Source organism: Talaromyces marneffei, chromosome 1 (assembly GCF_009556855.1).
Source record: "Talaromyces marneffei chromosome 1, complete sequence".
Classification (NCBI taxonomy): Eukaryota; Fungi; Ascomycota; class Eurotiomycetes; order Eurotiales; family Trichocomaceae; genus Talaromyces; species Talaromyces marneffei.
Window position 1 is genome coordinate 446,317 of NC_072348.1, and position 15,905 is coordinate 462,221.

The 15,905-nt window shown below is 47.1% G+C and overlaps 6 protein-coding genes across 6 annotated transcripts; 2 read left to right on the forward strand and 4 right to left on the reverse strand.

Annotated features, from left to right (window-relative positions):
- Nucleotides 1-32: 32 nt before the first annotated feature.
- Nucleotides 33-2,474, reverse strand: EYB26_000165 (uncharacterized protein; the record flags this gene model as incomplete). The annotated part of the gene is made up of 1 exon (XM_054259482.1): nt 33-2,474. The coding sequence occupies one exon, from the start codon at nt 2,472-2,474 to the stop codon at nt 33-35; it is 2,442 nt and encodes an 813-aa protein (XP_054115457.1).
- A 433-nt stretch (nt 2,475-2,907) lies between these two features.
- Nucleotides 2,908-3,933, reverse strand: EYB26_000166 (uncharacterized protein; the record flags this gene model as incomplete). Its single annotated transcript, XM_054259483.1, has 1 exon — nt 2,908-3,933. One exon carries the CDS (start codon nt 3,931-3,933, stop codon nt 2,908-2,910), a length of 1,026 nt encoding a protein of 341 aa, XP_054115458.1.
- A 1,017-nt stretch (nt 3,934-4,950) lies between these two features.
- EYB26_000167 (uncharacterized protein) lies at nt 4,951-5,976 on the forward strand (the record flags this gene model as incomplete). The annotated part of the gene is made up of 1 exon (XM_054259484.1): nt 4,951-5,976. The coding sequence occupies one exon, from the start codon at nt 4,951-4,953 to the stop codon at nt 5,974-5,976; it is 1,026 nt and encodes a 341-aa protein (XP_054115459.1).
- A 539-nt stretch (nt 5,977-6,515) lies between these two features.
- Nucleotides 6,516-7,083, forward strand: EYB26_000168 (uncharacterized protein; the record flags this gene model as incomplete). The annotated part of the gene is made up of 3 exons (XM_054259485.1): nt 6,516-6,542; nt 6,607-6,685; nt 6,815-7,083. 3 exons carry the CDS (start codon nt 6,516-6,518, stop codon nt 7,081-7,083), a joined length of 375 nt encoding a protein of 124 aa, XP_054115460.1.
- Nucleotides 7,084-7,994: 911 nt separating this feature from the next.
- Nucleotides 7,995-8,729, reverse strand: EYB26_000169 (uncharacterized protein; the record flags this gene model as incomplete). The annotated part of the gene is made up of 4 exons (XM_054259486.1): nt 7,995-8,291; nt 8,345-8,406; nt 8,618-8,634; nt 8,695-8,729. The coding sequence occupies 4 exons, from the start codon at nt 8,727-8,729 to the stop codon at nt 7,995-7,997; spliced, it is 411 nt and encodes a 136-aa protein (XP_054115461.1).
- Nucleotides 8,730-9,535: 806 nt separating this feature from the next.
- On the reverse strand, nt 9,536-13,045 carry EYB26_000170 (uncharacterized protein; the record flags this gene model as incomplete). Its single annotated transcript, XM_054259487.1, has 2 exons — nt 9,536-10,511; nt 10,578-13,045. The coding sequence occupies 2 exons, from the start codon at nt 13,043-13,045 to the stop codon at nt 9,536-9,538; spliced, it is 3,444 nt and encodes a 1,147-aa protein (XP_054115462.1).
- Nucleotides 13,046-15,905: the final 2,860 nt, after the last annotated feature.

Below are 15,905 nucleotides of genomic sequence, written 5' to 3' on the forward strand. Positions count from 1 at the left end.
GGTTGATAGTCTACGTTTCCTATACATATGGGTTAATTGTTGTCGTCATCAGAATCAGCAAACATGTCCTCTGCTTTCGGCCGTGGCTTTCGCACTCGCCCGACGGGGGAGGTCTCTTCGGGTTTGCTGGTTGACTCTGAGGCCTGATCGGGCTGCTCTTTCTTCTCTTCACTGTCTGGCATATCGACATCCATGTCGAGAGGCTGCCCATCCAGCTCCTCGCCTTCGAGGTCACTGTCTTCCATTGGGACGCCGTCGATATCGCTCATTGGCTCGCCGTCCAGGCCATCATCGATCTCCGCAACAGCAGAGTGTTCGGGCGCCGGTACCTGAGTTAGATCGAATCTTCCACCGGCAGGTGCATCTTCGTCGACGGTTTTCCATCGACTCTTGCCCTTGTTACCAGCATCAGTTTGTGCCTGTTCAGCTTCGGCTTTCTTTTTCTCCTCCATCTCTTTCTCCGTCAAGGGCGGACTCTCAAACATCTGAATAAAATGATCTTGCGCTGACTGCGGGAAAACGCTCCATCCTTCCCAAATATGCAATATAGCATTGATGCTGCGTTTCCATTTTTCGGCTTTAAGCCGACCCCAGCTCATTTCTTTTTCTAAGCGGCCTAGATGCTCAAACACCTTGTGTGATCGAAATGCATGTTCAAATAGTTGTCGGTATCGCCAGGCATGACGGACACCACTAGTTGATGACGAGGAGAAAATATCCGATATCACATAAAGACCAACAAGCTTGGCGGCCGATGTATCTTCAATTGCTTTTCCGGGTGCAGGTGGTCCGGCATCAGTTTTATCCCCAGAGGCGGCGGCGTTCGCTTCACTTTCCCGAAGAGCAGTTCGTACTTCGTCACGGTCTGGATTGGCTCTCGAATATGCAAATGGCCGAATTATATTTGTGACAAGCATCTCAACCACTTCTTCCGCTCCCGCGCTCGCATGTTCGATAGCAAATGCTGTGATCCGAGCCACGTCACCTCGTCGTAGTCTGGTATTTGCTGTTGGAAGTCGAGCGAGCAAGTGCGTCAATTTCGCCTTCTGTAATGGATCCATATACCCCATGCCATCTTGTCCTCCCACCGAGTCATCTGCTGCATGCCGCCGTCTTGACTCTTCATTATCGGAACCTTCTTCATCTGACGAATTGTACTCTTCGTCGGAGACGAATTCGTCGAGTGTGGTAGCATACTCGAAGGGAATCGGCAATTCCGGACCGACCCAACTGGCACCTCCTTCAAATATTAGAGAAGCAGGACCACTATTCCTACCATGTCGGCCGCGACTCGTATTCGCATTCGTGAGCACGTCCCAAAGCTTCCATCTGTACCAAACACCACCAACGCTACGAGCATCCCATATCCAAGCCCACTTCTCCTCTCGCTGGACCTCCGGTCGGCTCATAAGCAAAGCCTCAAATTCAGGTCCATACTTCAATAGATTCTCAAGCGTTTTGTGTATAAGTCTCAACTGCTTCAAGTCAGAAGGCGGCTTGACTTCTATTTCAGCCGTTGATGCGGGCTTTCCATACTGCGATCCATAAGAACCCGGAGGTGCAAACCCTCCGCGATGAGGACCAGGTGGAGGCGCTCGGTTGAGTCTGCCAACGGGAGTTTGATTGACAAGTTTCGCACCAAAAGGCAATGAGCTCTTAGATGAAGATCCAACAGTCACGGGCATGCCCGAATGAATTGCAGCAGAGGACAGGTGGCGCGAAATTGAGAGATAGAACCCCCACCCTAAATATTTACTTTGTAAAGCACTTACAGCAGCGTCAATGTCAGACGCTGCTGTTTCCTGTGTCAGTGTCACGATAGCCGAGAAAGATCTGCGCTCCATAGAAGGTTGAGCCGGCGGGGGTATAATTTTAACAGCATCTACGGTAAGGTTTCCCGGAATCAAAGCTTTAATGACGGCCGGCGATGACCCTGGAGGCAGCGAAGAAAGATATACTGTAGGCTTCGCAACGGCTTTTTCAGCCTCCTTGTCCTCCACAACCCTGTCCCCTTCATCATCAGAAGCGCGAAAAGCAGTTTGCGCATCGTTGTCATCGTAGCCAAAGATACCATGACTTCCTGGCTCCCTTGTATTCCGATCTCGTTCACGATAAAAGCCGTCATAAGTTCGTTTCCGTGCTAGAGACGGTGCAGGACCTAAGCTCCCAGGGCCGCTGTTGCGGGTAGACGATGTGCTGGTAAAGTGACGTCTCGCCGGAGGACCACCTAGAGTTCCAGGTCCCGATGGTCCGCTAGACCTGAAATTCGATGAGGTCCTCCTATTTCCACTGTCTTCTCCATCATCGTCAAATGATTTAACAAAATCTTCGTAAACGGCGGCAGTTTCGGCTTTCTCACGAGCGCGTTTTGCTTCGGCTTCAGCCTTTTGGCGCTCGAAGAGGGATCGTTTTGGGGGAGCGGATAGTTTCGACGAGAGATCGGGGAAAGCTTTAGCTTTGGCGTCGTCCGGCATGGTTATAGGTTGACAACATTGACCCTCAATATGTATAGGCCAACTGCCTTTTCGATAGCAATGGCTTTGCGATTGATTCAATGAAGTTGATTCCGTGACAGGGTAGTTCAACTGATCGTCCGACCCATGCCTGAGGCAGAACATCCGGCGGCGACTAGCCGAGTTGGTGCTAGGTCAATACTTTAGGCTCTACAGCGCTAATTCCGACAACTGATTTTAATTCCCACACCTGAATTATACGTATATAATATTTGAATGATGCTTGGCCATGCCATTTTATCAATCGGCTCCGAGTATCACCCAGAAGCCATTGCATACGATCAATCTAACAGAAGAGATACAAATAGGTATCAATAAGCAGCCCGTATCAGAATTGACTCAATAAAGCAAGCTCCTTTCGTGTACGTACAGTAAAGGATTCACGTTACGTGCACTATTTTCTATTGCTTAATTCCAAAGTAACAGCGCACTCCAGAGCAAATCCACCGCATTGCAGCATCCACCCCTTGGCTTGCAGACTCAGCTCCATACAATGAGGAGCCTTCAAAACGCGACTATGTATGACTTTTGGACTGCTAGTAAAACCACCAGCAAACGCAGAGACAGAAGCATCAGAAGACTCGAACCAAGGGTCAACTTCACTCAAGGCATAGAATAAAGGGACATTAATCTTTTCTGCTTCTCGGCGCCAGTACGACTGCCACAACTGAGCAATATCGATTATCTCACCAAGCGGAGCAGGATGGTTGAGCTTCTCAGTGAGTTGTAGAACATCGGCATTGATGAGCAGCTCTGCGGCGCTTTTATCTGCGGCGTAATTGAGCATCAGAAAGTCCTTCTTTGCCGTCTCAAAGGTAATGTATCCCGACTTCGATGTTGATTGAGCTGATTCCTGTGCCTTTTCCTCGTCATCATTATTTACAGCTTGTTTATCAGATTGAGGTTCTTCTGGACCTTGACGCCAAACACAACCAACGCCAGAGACCATTAAGCCTGATAGAGGATATGTCGTTGTTTTCTGTGTGGCATATGAGCCTGCCGCCTGGATGGCCACCATACCACCAACAGAATGCCCCATAATCACCACACTCGAAGCCCCAGACTTTAACCCAAACTCATCCCAGATACGTGGCATAACGCTGCTGTTAATATACCTAGCTTGTCGCTGAGTTGGAGTTGCGGAACTGGCGTCGCCCACCACGTTCTGATCAGGTAGCTCCGTGCATCCGCCATAACCCGGTCTATCGATTGACACAATGGGGATGTCGAAGGCATTAGCAAGTGCAGACCAGGAGTAATCGGCGTTTGGATCAAAGTATTCCGAGTCATAACTCGCCCCGTGTATGCATACGATCAGTGGTCTGGGAATTGTCTTGGATGTTGACCGATCCATTCGTGAGAGGAAATGTCTGCCAGCGATTCTTTGGCCGTTGGCTATTTCGAAGCTGAATGTTTCCATAATGGTACGATGTCTAATTTAAGTCGATGATAGGTGTTATCACTGAGAACTTCTATCTTCTCAATGTTCAAGGTAAAGATGGACCGACGGCCTTCTATACCTAGGTGTTCAGGAGTTTTTTTTGTGAAAAGAAGTTGTGGAAATGAGTATTAAAGAGATCCAGCTTATATCCGTCCAAAATCTTGACATCCGGCAAATTTGAAGAGCTGGGCTGAGCGGAGTTTAGCTGTCTAGCCATGCTTGCAACTTGTGTTCACAAGTCTACATATGTACCCAGAGATAAGGTTGATACTGGATATCCATCCATGTCAAGACTTGAGTGGCTTATTGAAATAGTCGGCGAAGTTACCATCATTTACTTGTTTACTTGAACTAGACGTAGTCAACCGCCCTTGGATAGCATGGATTGGACGGATTTAAGAACATGACCAAACTGCCAAAAGACTTGAGGCTAGGGTATGGCTAACAACTTTAATTAATGGCAAACCACATAGATTAGCAGGAAAGCTTTGTATGGAATACGAGCTGGATTACCTGAGACTTCATAAAGTAATTGGGGTTATCGTGTACGATTATTTCTGCCTGAGGTGTCGATAGCCAAGAACTAGAACATTCTCGGCGATGCCGCCTTGGCGTCTGTCGATTACTAATTGAACCCTTTCCGTAAATGGTTAGACTACAAGTAACTGTCTCGGCATTTCATCAGTCTCATTGAAGCCTTGGATCAACCTCACCTCCATCCCAACTCCATACCTCTCAGTGCTCTCACATATCTGCTCGGCGAGATATGTCTGAGACGAGCAAGACAATAACCAGGCCTCGCTGAGTTGGAAAAGTGCGCCACTACCATTTCGCGTTCGTTTCTGTTCCGCTGTTACGGTCGTGGCGCCGCCTGTCCTTGATTGTTTGCTGCATTGCCACTTTCTCTTCGCCGAGTTCTCGCCGGACGTCGTTATATTGAGGTCTAGCGATACTTTCTACGAGCCGCAATAAGTATACGAGATAAGTCCTTTGACCATGGCGACCACTACGGCACCTGGGGTGGGAGCGGAATGGAAGAAGAATTTGTCGGCGCACGTCATTTGTCCCGAATGCAAAGAATTTCCTCCGAACCTCGAGTTCCCCGGTTCCCACGAAACTGTCTGTGGCTCTTGTGGGTTGGTTCTCGCAGATCGCGAGATTGATATACACTCCGAGTGGCGAACGTTCTCGAACGATGATCAGAACAACGACGATCCGTCGCGTGTTGGGGAAACCTCCAATATCTTGTTGAATGGCAATCAACTCGAGACGAGTATTGCGGGTGGAGCGACTGGCGCTGCTCGACAGTTGTATCGTGCTCAGAACAAGCTCTCAAGCGAAAAGAACAATAAGGCGCTGATGGCTGCTTACAAGGAGATTGGCGCTTTGTGCGACGGATTCAACATTCAAAAGATTGTTGCAGATACAGCCAAATACCTGTTCAAGATTGTGGATGATCACAAGGCTTTCAAGGGAAAATCCCAGGATGTGATTATCGCCGGTTGTATCTTCATTGCTTGCAGGCAATGCCAGGCTCCCAGAACCTTTTCCGAAATCTTTGCAGTAACCAAGGTGTCACGGAAAGAAATTGGGAGAATCTACAAGTCTCTTGAAAAATTCTTCACGGCGCAGAACATCGAACGGACGGCTGTAGTCGGGGCTGATGCGGGCTTCAAACAAACCACTTCGACCAAACCTAGTGACCTATGTGAACGTTTCGGTTCATTCTTGGGCTTGGATTACCGCACGTGGCATTCGGCAGCTGATCTGTCCGACAGAGTCACGAAAGATGGAGACCTTGCAGGTCGTTCACCACTCTCGATCGTCGCCGCTTGTCTCTACATGGTCTCTCATCTTTGCGGTGTGCCCAAGTCCGCCAAGGAGATTTCGGCTGTTGTTGGTGTGAGCGATGGAACTATCCGTGGCGCATACAAGCAGCTTTATGCTGAGAGGGATCGTCTGATTGACGATGAGTTTATCGCTAAATCGAACGGAGACAGAGCCAATCTACCTCAGAGCTAGAGGGTATCATATTTGGTCTTGCATTATTCAATCGCTGATACACCTTTCTACGCGCGAGCGTTGGTTATTGCTTCTGCTACTAGCATTACATTTCCCATCAAACTCTAGATTGAGTTGAATGGAAGGTTGAAAAAAATGAAAGTTGCGTGTCGAATTGTTTGATAGTTGAATCGTAGGCAGGCTTTGACCACCAAGAGATTGTATAGGCTTAGATCGCATATCAAGTTGTATAAAGTGAATAAAAGAAGAAAATCATTACTCAAAGCCATTGTATAGGTAGAAATAGAGTAAAAAAGAAGCAGCGTAAAGAGACATAACATCAATTCAAAAGCATGAAGCTATGTAACTAACTAGTTAACTAGTTAGTTACTCGGATGATAACGGGGTGACTAAGCCCTCCGTGCCAAGACCTGGCCATCCGCGAGTGGACAAGTCAAAAGTTCCTTCAAACAATCCGAGCCCCGAACGAACCTCTTCTCATCGACGACCACACTTCCCTTTCCTCTCTACAACCAAACCATCCTTCTTCAACCGTCGCGATGTTGTCTCACTCTGTCCGAGCTTCTGTAAGGAAAACTCTTTTACTTGTGGAATTGATTGGACATGGCTAATGGTCGGATTTGCGTACAGCGCTCGCTCCTCACCCGGGTCAACCGTCAATCCGTCGGTGTTTCATACCGCACTTTCATGACTACTGCCACTCGCCGAGGTATGTCTATCCCTCAATTACCTTAGCAAGATGCAAGAAGAACGAAATCCGCTCGGGACATGGCCGAGGAACATGGCATGCGGTGCCATCATTCTTAGCAGACAAAATGATCTAACCTCAAAACAATAGCCGACCCCGTCCAGGACCTCTACCTCCGCGAACTCCGCGCCTACAAGCCCAAGCCCGTCAAAGCTGGTGAAGCTGAAGCTCAGGTCCAGAAATTCACCGCTCCCAAACCCCCTCTATCCCCCGAAGAGACCAGCCTTGCCGGCGACTTGCAGGCTTATGAGACCCAGGCCGTTGAAGTTGAGGGCCAAGCTGTTGCTGGTGAGGAGGCACCTAAGGAGGAGAGCTGGTTTGAGGAGGATGAGGAGGAAGCTCATCCTGCTGCCCACTAAGCCGGCCCTTTGATCGATTTGATATAAAGAAATTCAAGGAGGTGGAGTGGGTGTGTACGAAATGAGGTTGTGGTGATAAGGGTTCACGAGTCTTGCGGAGTTTCAATTATACGAAAACTGCTGCATGGCGGGTGGAGTATTTGAGGTATATTGGCGATACCTAAAACTACTTGCCTGCACTCTGCATGAACCATCCGAATGGAATGGGCTTGCAAAGTCATGGCTTGGTTCCTTTACTGTTTTCTTTTGTGGTACTTGACAGGCCTTGAAGCAATGTAAATTAAGCAATATAACCGCTTCGAACTTTCATCTTTGCTTTGCTACCTTTAAGGAAACGTTTTAATCCTGTTTGGTGCTTGGGTCCGGTCCTCGGGTACAACAGGCTGGAGACCGATCAGGTACCGAAATGTATCTCCTGGCCCCATTACGCACCGGGCGTTTCTGCCGCGCAGGTTATATCGGCCGGCGTATCTGGAATCCGATATTAAAGTCTATACCTCCCGCGAGTGTGCAGGGCGTGGTTCTGTCATATAATAGTGGCGTTCAGCATGTTTTTTACATGGTTTCTGGGACTGCAGCCGCTGCTTTCGTGCTCAGTTGGGGTCTGGGATGGGGAAGTGTTGAGGCCCCAGAGGTCGACTCAGGCATGAGACTTTGGTAAAGAGGAGATCGTAAAACTATACTCGGATCTCTGGACTTATGCTTATAGAAGCAGCGCAATGTTTGGAGTAACTATGTCGTCGTTGTTGGTACCATTTCAGGTCACCATCACACATGCTCGTATAACAAGCGGCATCAAGAAATCTCATAGCAACATCACACCGGATTCAAACTAGCCACTGATCAAACATTATTCCATAATCCATACTTTTTACTTGAATGAAATCTCCCATAAAATCCATAGAATCATCCTAGTCCCACGTAGAGGCAGATTCATGAGTATTCGAAGGTAGATTGTTTGTATTGGCAGCCAATTTTGATCCGGTCACCTCGTCAATGACGCTCGCGAAGTGTTTCGACGCATGCTTGAACAGAGTGTCGCTCCTGTTCCTAGGTTGCTGCACCGACTCGATATGGGCAACAAAGACGCATAGATTACGAAGAATCTCGGCTCGTGGGATGGGAAATTCAAATATAATGCCGGAGCGGACTTCCGTGTGAAGGGCCTCAATCAGGACGCCGGCAGCTGGGAAGCCATACAGCCGGATCTGCGATGTACATATTAGATCAATTGCTTGACTTCGCAGTCATTAAGACATACATTAGGTGTTAGATCAATGTAGATATTACGGCATATGGCCACGGATGCGGCTAAGCGAGGGACTAGTTGATAAAATTTGCCAGCTCACGAAGAGTAGCGAGGTATTGAGAGTATGATGTTGTTGGACTAGAAGCTTCTAGATCAGAAACTTATTGTATAGATGGGTAAGATAGGAAAGGATGATCATAAAAGGAACGAATTCATTGCCATTCTCCAGGCGGGCATTTGGTGTAAAACGGAGACACGAAGGGTGCGATTCCCATTTTTCTTTACAGTGGCGTGAAATATCACTTTTTCTCTTGTTTAGAAGATAAGAACTGAGTTAAGGAGTTGGAAGAATGCGGACTAACTGCAATTGTTGGACAGTCTCTGGTTTGAAAGGCATGGTAGAGATGTCCAAAATCTCTTCACGAAACATAGCAATTGAACATTGGAGTCGAATCCATGCAGTGGGACAGAAGGTAGGCTGCACGCTCCATCCTTGTTCATCAGTATCATTCACCGCGTGGTTGAAAGCATCAGTTATATCAATCCATGTCCGTGGATTCTTCTTGAGGGATTGACATATATATAAATATATATATATACAAGGTACTATAGACTAGCGTGTAATCGACCCGAACCCGCGCTTCCGTCGAGAGACCTTCTTTCCAAGGTTGTCTTGAAGGACAAATTAATACGAGGGCCCCTTCGGATTGATCTTTTCCGGTTCAATGTGCCATTTCCCTTTTATAATTGACATATCTTGGTACCTAGATAGAATGTGAGCTCAATTTTCAATCGATTAACAAACTTTGGGTACTTGTTCATCCACGACAGTTGAGCCACATCCAGGAAGTCTCCTCCGTATTTGGTTGAATTCGGAACGAACCCTAATCGATACTACGGAAGTTATGAATAAGACAACTAGAAAAGTAGTTCGATATCAAGTTGAATGGCAAGATAAGATTGATTCAATCCACTCCATGGATAATTGACCCCATACAAATGTTTCACGCAAGAGATGAAAATTAAACCCCCACAAGACACAGAAAAGAGATCGACCAAACGCCTAAATATGATATGCTCGCGCATTGCGAATGTGCTTGTTGTTGTTGTTGTTGTTGTTGTTACTTGGACAAATGCACATGCTCAGAATATAATGACAGATGTAAGGAAAGAAAAAGAAAGAGAGAAAAAACGGTGGATGCATCATTTCTTGAGGTTCTCCACGCTCAGCGTAGGTGTTTCAACGAGGTCATCGCTTGGAACACCCTCCTTGAGTCGTCGGTCAAAGAAGTTATCAAATTCGGATATAATCACAGCCCATTCCGCCAGTGCCCGGCCTGCGTATTTACTAGACACTATACGCTCGTTGCGCAGGATCTTGCTGTCCTCAATGTGTGCAAAGATGGTTGAATCTGTTTCTTCGTCAACGGATGTCTTGGTCGTCGCGTATGAATTCCGAGTGCTAGTCGTTGATGCGTCGGCATCCCGGCGAGGATCGATAGATCCGTCGGTTGTTGTTGTTGAGTTCCTCAACGCCTTGGCTGATCGTTGATATTGAACATGATACAGGGTCTTTCGAGGAAGACCTGGCTCAAAAAGAGGTCTCGGCTTGGCGGGTTTCTGCAGCGAATTCTTTTGGGGGTGCGAACACCACTCCAGAGAAAATTTGAAATTGTACTGTTGATGAGGGGTTTGAGGTTCGTATATACTATCATCTTCTTCAGCCATCTGGTTGCCGTGCTCTTCTGACTGCCTCTTCATAACACCGTCGACCGCATTGATTTCATTTTCATCAGACACGCTGCCAGGAGGCGTGACCTCTCCAGGTTTCGGATTTACAGTCCCTCCAAATACACTTTTCAGTATATTCCACCTTCGTTTGGGTGCTGAAGAATCTGAATCCGAAGGCAGACCGTTGAGATCAAACTTGAGCGTTCCGTGAGATTGATATACAGTTTGGTTGAATGATGGCGTGCTTAACCTATCAAAAGAGATGAAGGGATTGCTTGGAGACGGCTGCTGGTTGTCAGAGCGGATAATCAATAGTCGTCGTCCGGGTGCTGGATAGGCAGCCGCTGGATCCAATAGAGGAAGCATTTCCTTTTTGGCTCGCAAATTGTAGGTTAAATAATAGGCCCAGACCTGCTCCAGTTTGTCCATAAGCATTTCATAAATGTCCCTGTCATACAAAGGTTAGTAAGGATTCAGATACATGTAACATCGAGCTCCTTCCAGGTATACGTACGATTCAACAGGAGTAGGGTTGGCGCTGAAACGAGCCACCCTCCAACAAATCAATCGCAGAAAATAAGCTCGTACCATTGGATTCCAATGGCTGAAGTATGTGTAAAAGTAGTCATCATGAAGCAAAAACCGAGAACAAAGGTCGTTGTATCGTTCCTTGTTCGAGGTCCACGATTTCCACATGGAAAATAAGAAAGAAAACAAACGAACCTCGGTCATTGAATTCTGACTGAGTGTCATTTGCTTGCAAACATCAAGCCAGAATGACCAGTGGAAGATGTCTTCTTTGATCTTCCGAGCATATCGGTCGATCAAGGGAGCTGTCTCCTCGACGAAATCACACAGAACAAGACAGGCATTATGGTTGAATAGCGATGTCTTACGGGCGGCAGTCTTCAATACGCGCATAAAGGAGTCAATATACATTCTCCGAGCTAGGGCAAGTTCTGCTGACGGCCCCAAAAGGAAGTCACGCAAGAGTATGATCAATCGATTCTCTGCCATCGAACGGTGACAATTTGCCATACCCATATGCATTGTTGACATGGCAGTATTGGGTCCTTCAATGAAATCGTCGAAGGTTACAGAGCTTGGCGCAAAGGGATTCTCTGGTGCTGGTGGAGAAGATTGTCGATATAGTGTATCCTCTAGCACCATTAAAAGATGGCCTTGAACGGACAACATCCCAGGAGCAAATAGTTGATGGGAAGTGTCTGTTTCTGGGGGTAGAAAGTCGCAATTGAGCATATGAAAGTACTTGACGAAAACGTAGAAGAGATCACTGTCCCGTCCACACCAGCGTGAGACCCAAGGTCCATTCCATGGAATTTGTGTTGCGCTCAATGGTAAAACCGGCGGTTGCCGTAAGTATCTGGAAATAGCAATATGAGAGGAGAAGGCTAAAGACCGTACGGGGAGTGGGAATCTAGCAGAAAGGTTCTGCGCGATAGCCCTACCTCCTAGTCCTTTGTATCCCAATGGGTCTGCCAGCAACCGACGAAACGAATCCGATGGAGTATTCCATAGTCGTACCAACATATCAGCAACACCAGGGCAGAAATAGAACGCATAAGCACACGCTTTTCCACAGAAAGACACCAAACTGGCCGGCGCATGCCGTAGGGACATTCTCTCCACGACGAAAGACATCTGTGAGAGCAGATTCTGATTGAAAATATTGCGCACATTGTGAAATATCGATTCTGCCAGAAAGTCCGAGGAGCTTGACTCTAGAGAAGAATTGGAGCTATGGGCAGAGAAACTCTGGGGTTGATAAGGAACTCTCCATTCCTTTCGCATCATGATCCCTGAAAGCGCTTCCAAGAAGACAGGTCGGTCTGTGCCAGACACCGATTGGTTGTGTTTGCCATGCAATAGTCCCAATAATGAAGTCCACCACTTGTTCAATATGTTGACTCGCCGGTCGAGGTCTTCAGGCCGGAGCGCATTGAATGACGGATGCGATGCATATCGTTGGAGGAAAGGAAGTAATGATGACCGTACTACATTCACCTTTAAATTGGTTGATTTAGCGTGAAACTTCTGGAGATCAGCTTCCAGACCTCTGAAAACATTCCAAAGCTCATCCTTCTTTCGACCAGGTTCTAAAGCAGGTAATGTAGACGGAATTGGCGGGTTAGGGAGAGGAGGAAGATCAGGCCCACGCGATGCTAGTTGATCCACTGATTTCCTGCTTCGGAGCGATGGGGAAGGCGGATCGGCTGATTTGCTTCTAGGGACAAATGCACTCAATGGTCGGCGGGACCTTTTGCTCGAAGTTGGCCGTTTAGTCTGCGCGTCATCGTTGGAATTTTGTTGAGATTCCTTGGTTTCGCTGCTTAAAGATACCCCATTTGTGGACACAGGACGACTCCTCCTAGGGGTTGGAGACTGCTCTCGCGAGGAAGACGCTCCTCTTTTTGCATCACGGGCTGGCGACGGTGAGCGAGAGCTTGACATCCATGAAACACGCGCAAGTGTAGCTATCTTCTCAGAGACAGATCGAGACTTGGACGGCCTCACAACAATCTGTGGTGTCGAATCTTGACATGCCTTGTCCTTATTCTCCCCAACCAGGCTACGCGATCTTTCTCTCGGCGTTGTATTGTCTACCCCATGAACAGAATTGGAAGTCGTGGCAGCTTCGTTGGTCGAGGTGCGGCGGGCCAAGCTCTTGGGTTTACTCGAGGGACGCAGTGTAACTCGACGCAGAATATCTTTGCCGGCAGCAAAGTTCTCTTTCACATTCCACGATTCGTTTTTAGAGGACAGACTCGTATCGGAGAAGTTTCTTTTTACGCCGGGTGAGACGGGAGTATCCTGAATATCTTCTTCGTGTGTAGACTCAAAGCTTGCTGACCTATGGAGGAGAATCGGGGACTGGAGGTCTTGTTGAACTGGCGCATCGTGGTGTTCTTGCTGAAATGGAGGGAAAGGCTGGACCTGGATTCTATCCACTTTCAGTGCCATTGCTGGCAGTCAGGGTTTATGTTTATTATAATGGTGACAAGGCAAAACAGCCCGGAGAGACCAGCTCTCCAGGAACCAAAGATTAAGCCACACAAGCTCAGATCATACACATTGCTCGAGTGGAAAAGACGTATTATTTCTTTCCTCTTGTGAGACTGAACAAAGCTGTACAATAAGGTGTTTCGAAGACTGGTAGCTGGAAATCGCTAGCAAATGCAGTCTAGAATGACGTTCAACGCAGTAAAGCGAACGGAAAGGGAACGATCTACCACCAAGTAAACAAGGCAGGAAAATGGCGTGGATAGTAAATTGCGAGGGGTAATGAGGTTGAAACGAGGGCTATCGAGACAGGTGATTAGATTAATTAATTAATTAATTAATCAATCTATCGTCAGCGGCAGGATCATTCATTAGTCAAGTTTCAAGACGCGGTAGGATCGGAATTTAGGTGGTGGTAGTATGTATGTATGTAGTATGTATAAATGGATTGCAACAACAAAAGAGAATAACAAAGCGATGATATTGACGATAGTTGGAAGATGAACGAGTGAAGAAGAATGTTTGCGCAGAGAGTAAAAACGAGAAGAAAACGAAGCAGCAAAAGGAGAAAGGTGGACAGGGCAGGAAGGGAAAGACTTGGAATGAAGGCGGGTACATACAAAGAAAGACTTGCTCCAGCAAAAACCCAACCAAGGAATCCCGGTGGATAACCTAGTTTCGTTTCTCTTGTTCCACGAACTCGCAATAAGAATAGTCTATAATCGCCAATGTCGATGGTTTCTTTTATTCTCGAAAGCAGAAAGAGAATGAGAAAAATAATATCGTCCGTGGACTGTGCAAAATCTTGAATTGCTGACCACGTAGGTACTGGGATACCCCGAACAACTGGTACAACAACGACACTCCGACTAGTCACTACTCTTCAGGTTACTGGCTGACTGTACAGTGGTTTGGTTCTACAAAGTACAGGATTCGGTTGAGATCTTCATCCTGGCTATTTAGCCTCGATGATATGTACTCTGTATTATGATCTCTGCATACGCCGGGCTTAGCACCTGGTACCAATATGCCTTGAGCACAGCCCTGTCGTCGCTTATCATGTACACAGCCAGCTCAACTGCCACGTCTGACGCCACCTCGTTCGGTACTTGAAAAGTATGTAGAGAAAGAAACCTTGGGCTCCGGAAATGTCAAACTACTGCCTTACGAACAGTCGCGCAAAGACGCAAAGGGTTCCAACGTCGAACTGTGAAGCATCGAAATAGTTATGCAACACGCCAATCTTCTCAGTCGGTCAGCACATCTCATCCAATATATTCGTCACGATGGCCCACTCGGCGCCCCTGCTAAACTGGAGCTCTTAGCTAGCCTCTTACCGTAATTTAGTGCGGTGCGTAAGGGCTTGAGTCTAAAGACGCCATCCGAACGAAGCACTATCAAGTTAGCCAACCACGAATTAAGCGCTGACCAATGTCGGGGGTTAACTAACTAATAACTATACGTAGTAGTCACTGGGAAACTAGACTCAGATACTTGGAATTCGAAGCAAGCAACTACGTACGTATTAACCAAAAATACGGAGTCAACAACACCAACCCAGCGAATCCCAAATAGACTCTGTGGCTTTCAGCCTCGCTACCATGAACCCGATTAGGCTCAAGCCAAGCGAAAGACGGGTTGATTTTATTGAATCGACAAGCCATTGAGTTTGGAAATGAGCCGCGTTTACTCTCTGTACGGGAGCCATCAAAGAAGGTTCAATAATGAATCATTGAAAATCAGACTGACCGGTTAGTCGTACCACGCGTGGGCATGGACAGTGGAGACGGAATGCCAGATGGAGTTCAAGGGACGCGCCAACATACACCAACAACGAAGTTATCATTTCCTGGTACGTTATTGTGCCTTTGTTGGATTGATGATTGATCTGATCCGACAAAAAGGAGACCAATCGCGCAGGACAATTGAAAAGTCAATTTGGCGATCGACATGCGGACCAGGAAACACGCTATTCGCGAAGCATCTCATGCATCATCGACTCCCTAGTGCCTACATACCGGGCCCACCTAGATACTTGGGGATTAACAAGCCATATCAGATGAGACGTATCACCTGTCATATAGTATATGCATCTTACTTCCTCGCTGAATAATCGACGCATGTTAACTATGCATACATATGTATGAATATCAGCATAGGTGCCTATGCATGTATTCGACGGATCAGACCAGACAGACCAGAGTGCAGGCAGATCCAACACCATTATTGAAGCAAGGAGTTCCATTTATATGCTTCTTGTGCATAAGACAGTAAGTAACTGCGGTCTGTGTGCATGGCGTATAAATAAAATAGTGATGGAACCTCCGTGGATTTCAATTCCATGGCATCTCACACATCGATATTGGTCAATTGATGCATTGTGAGTGCAGTTCTCCCGGGTACACGGTGATGTTGCTCTCCTGCATGCTTCCAAGGTTGCTCATGCGTCCAGGGTAGAACCATCCCTTAGGTCTACCTACATACCGAGGTTTTCCCTGGCGTTTCTACTCACTGAGCGCCTTGATCAGATCAGTGAGCCTTACATAAGCTCATGAGTATGTGGTCAGAGCGGATTTCCTTTGTACTAATTAGAAACTATGCGGGGAATTCCGTCTCTACTAGAGAATAGAAGGGATCGACGATGCCCGCAACGCTCGAGCTGTACGAAAACCTGTATATGATTCCAACATGTTTGATGCTGTTAGGAAATGTGCCGTCGGAGACACTTCCAATCTTCTAGATATATTTATTCAATGTTGAAGCACTTGAACCACGGGACAAGGAAATCGATTATCAAGCTTCTATATGAGTCCAATAAGGT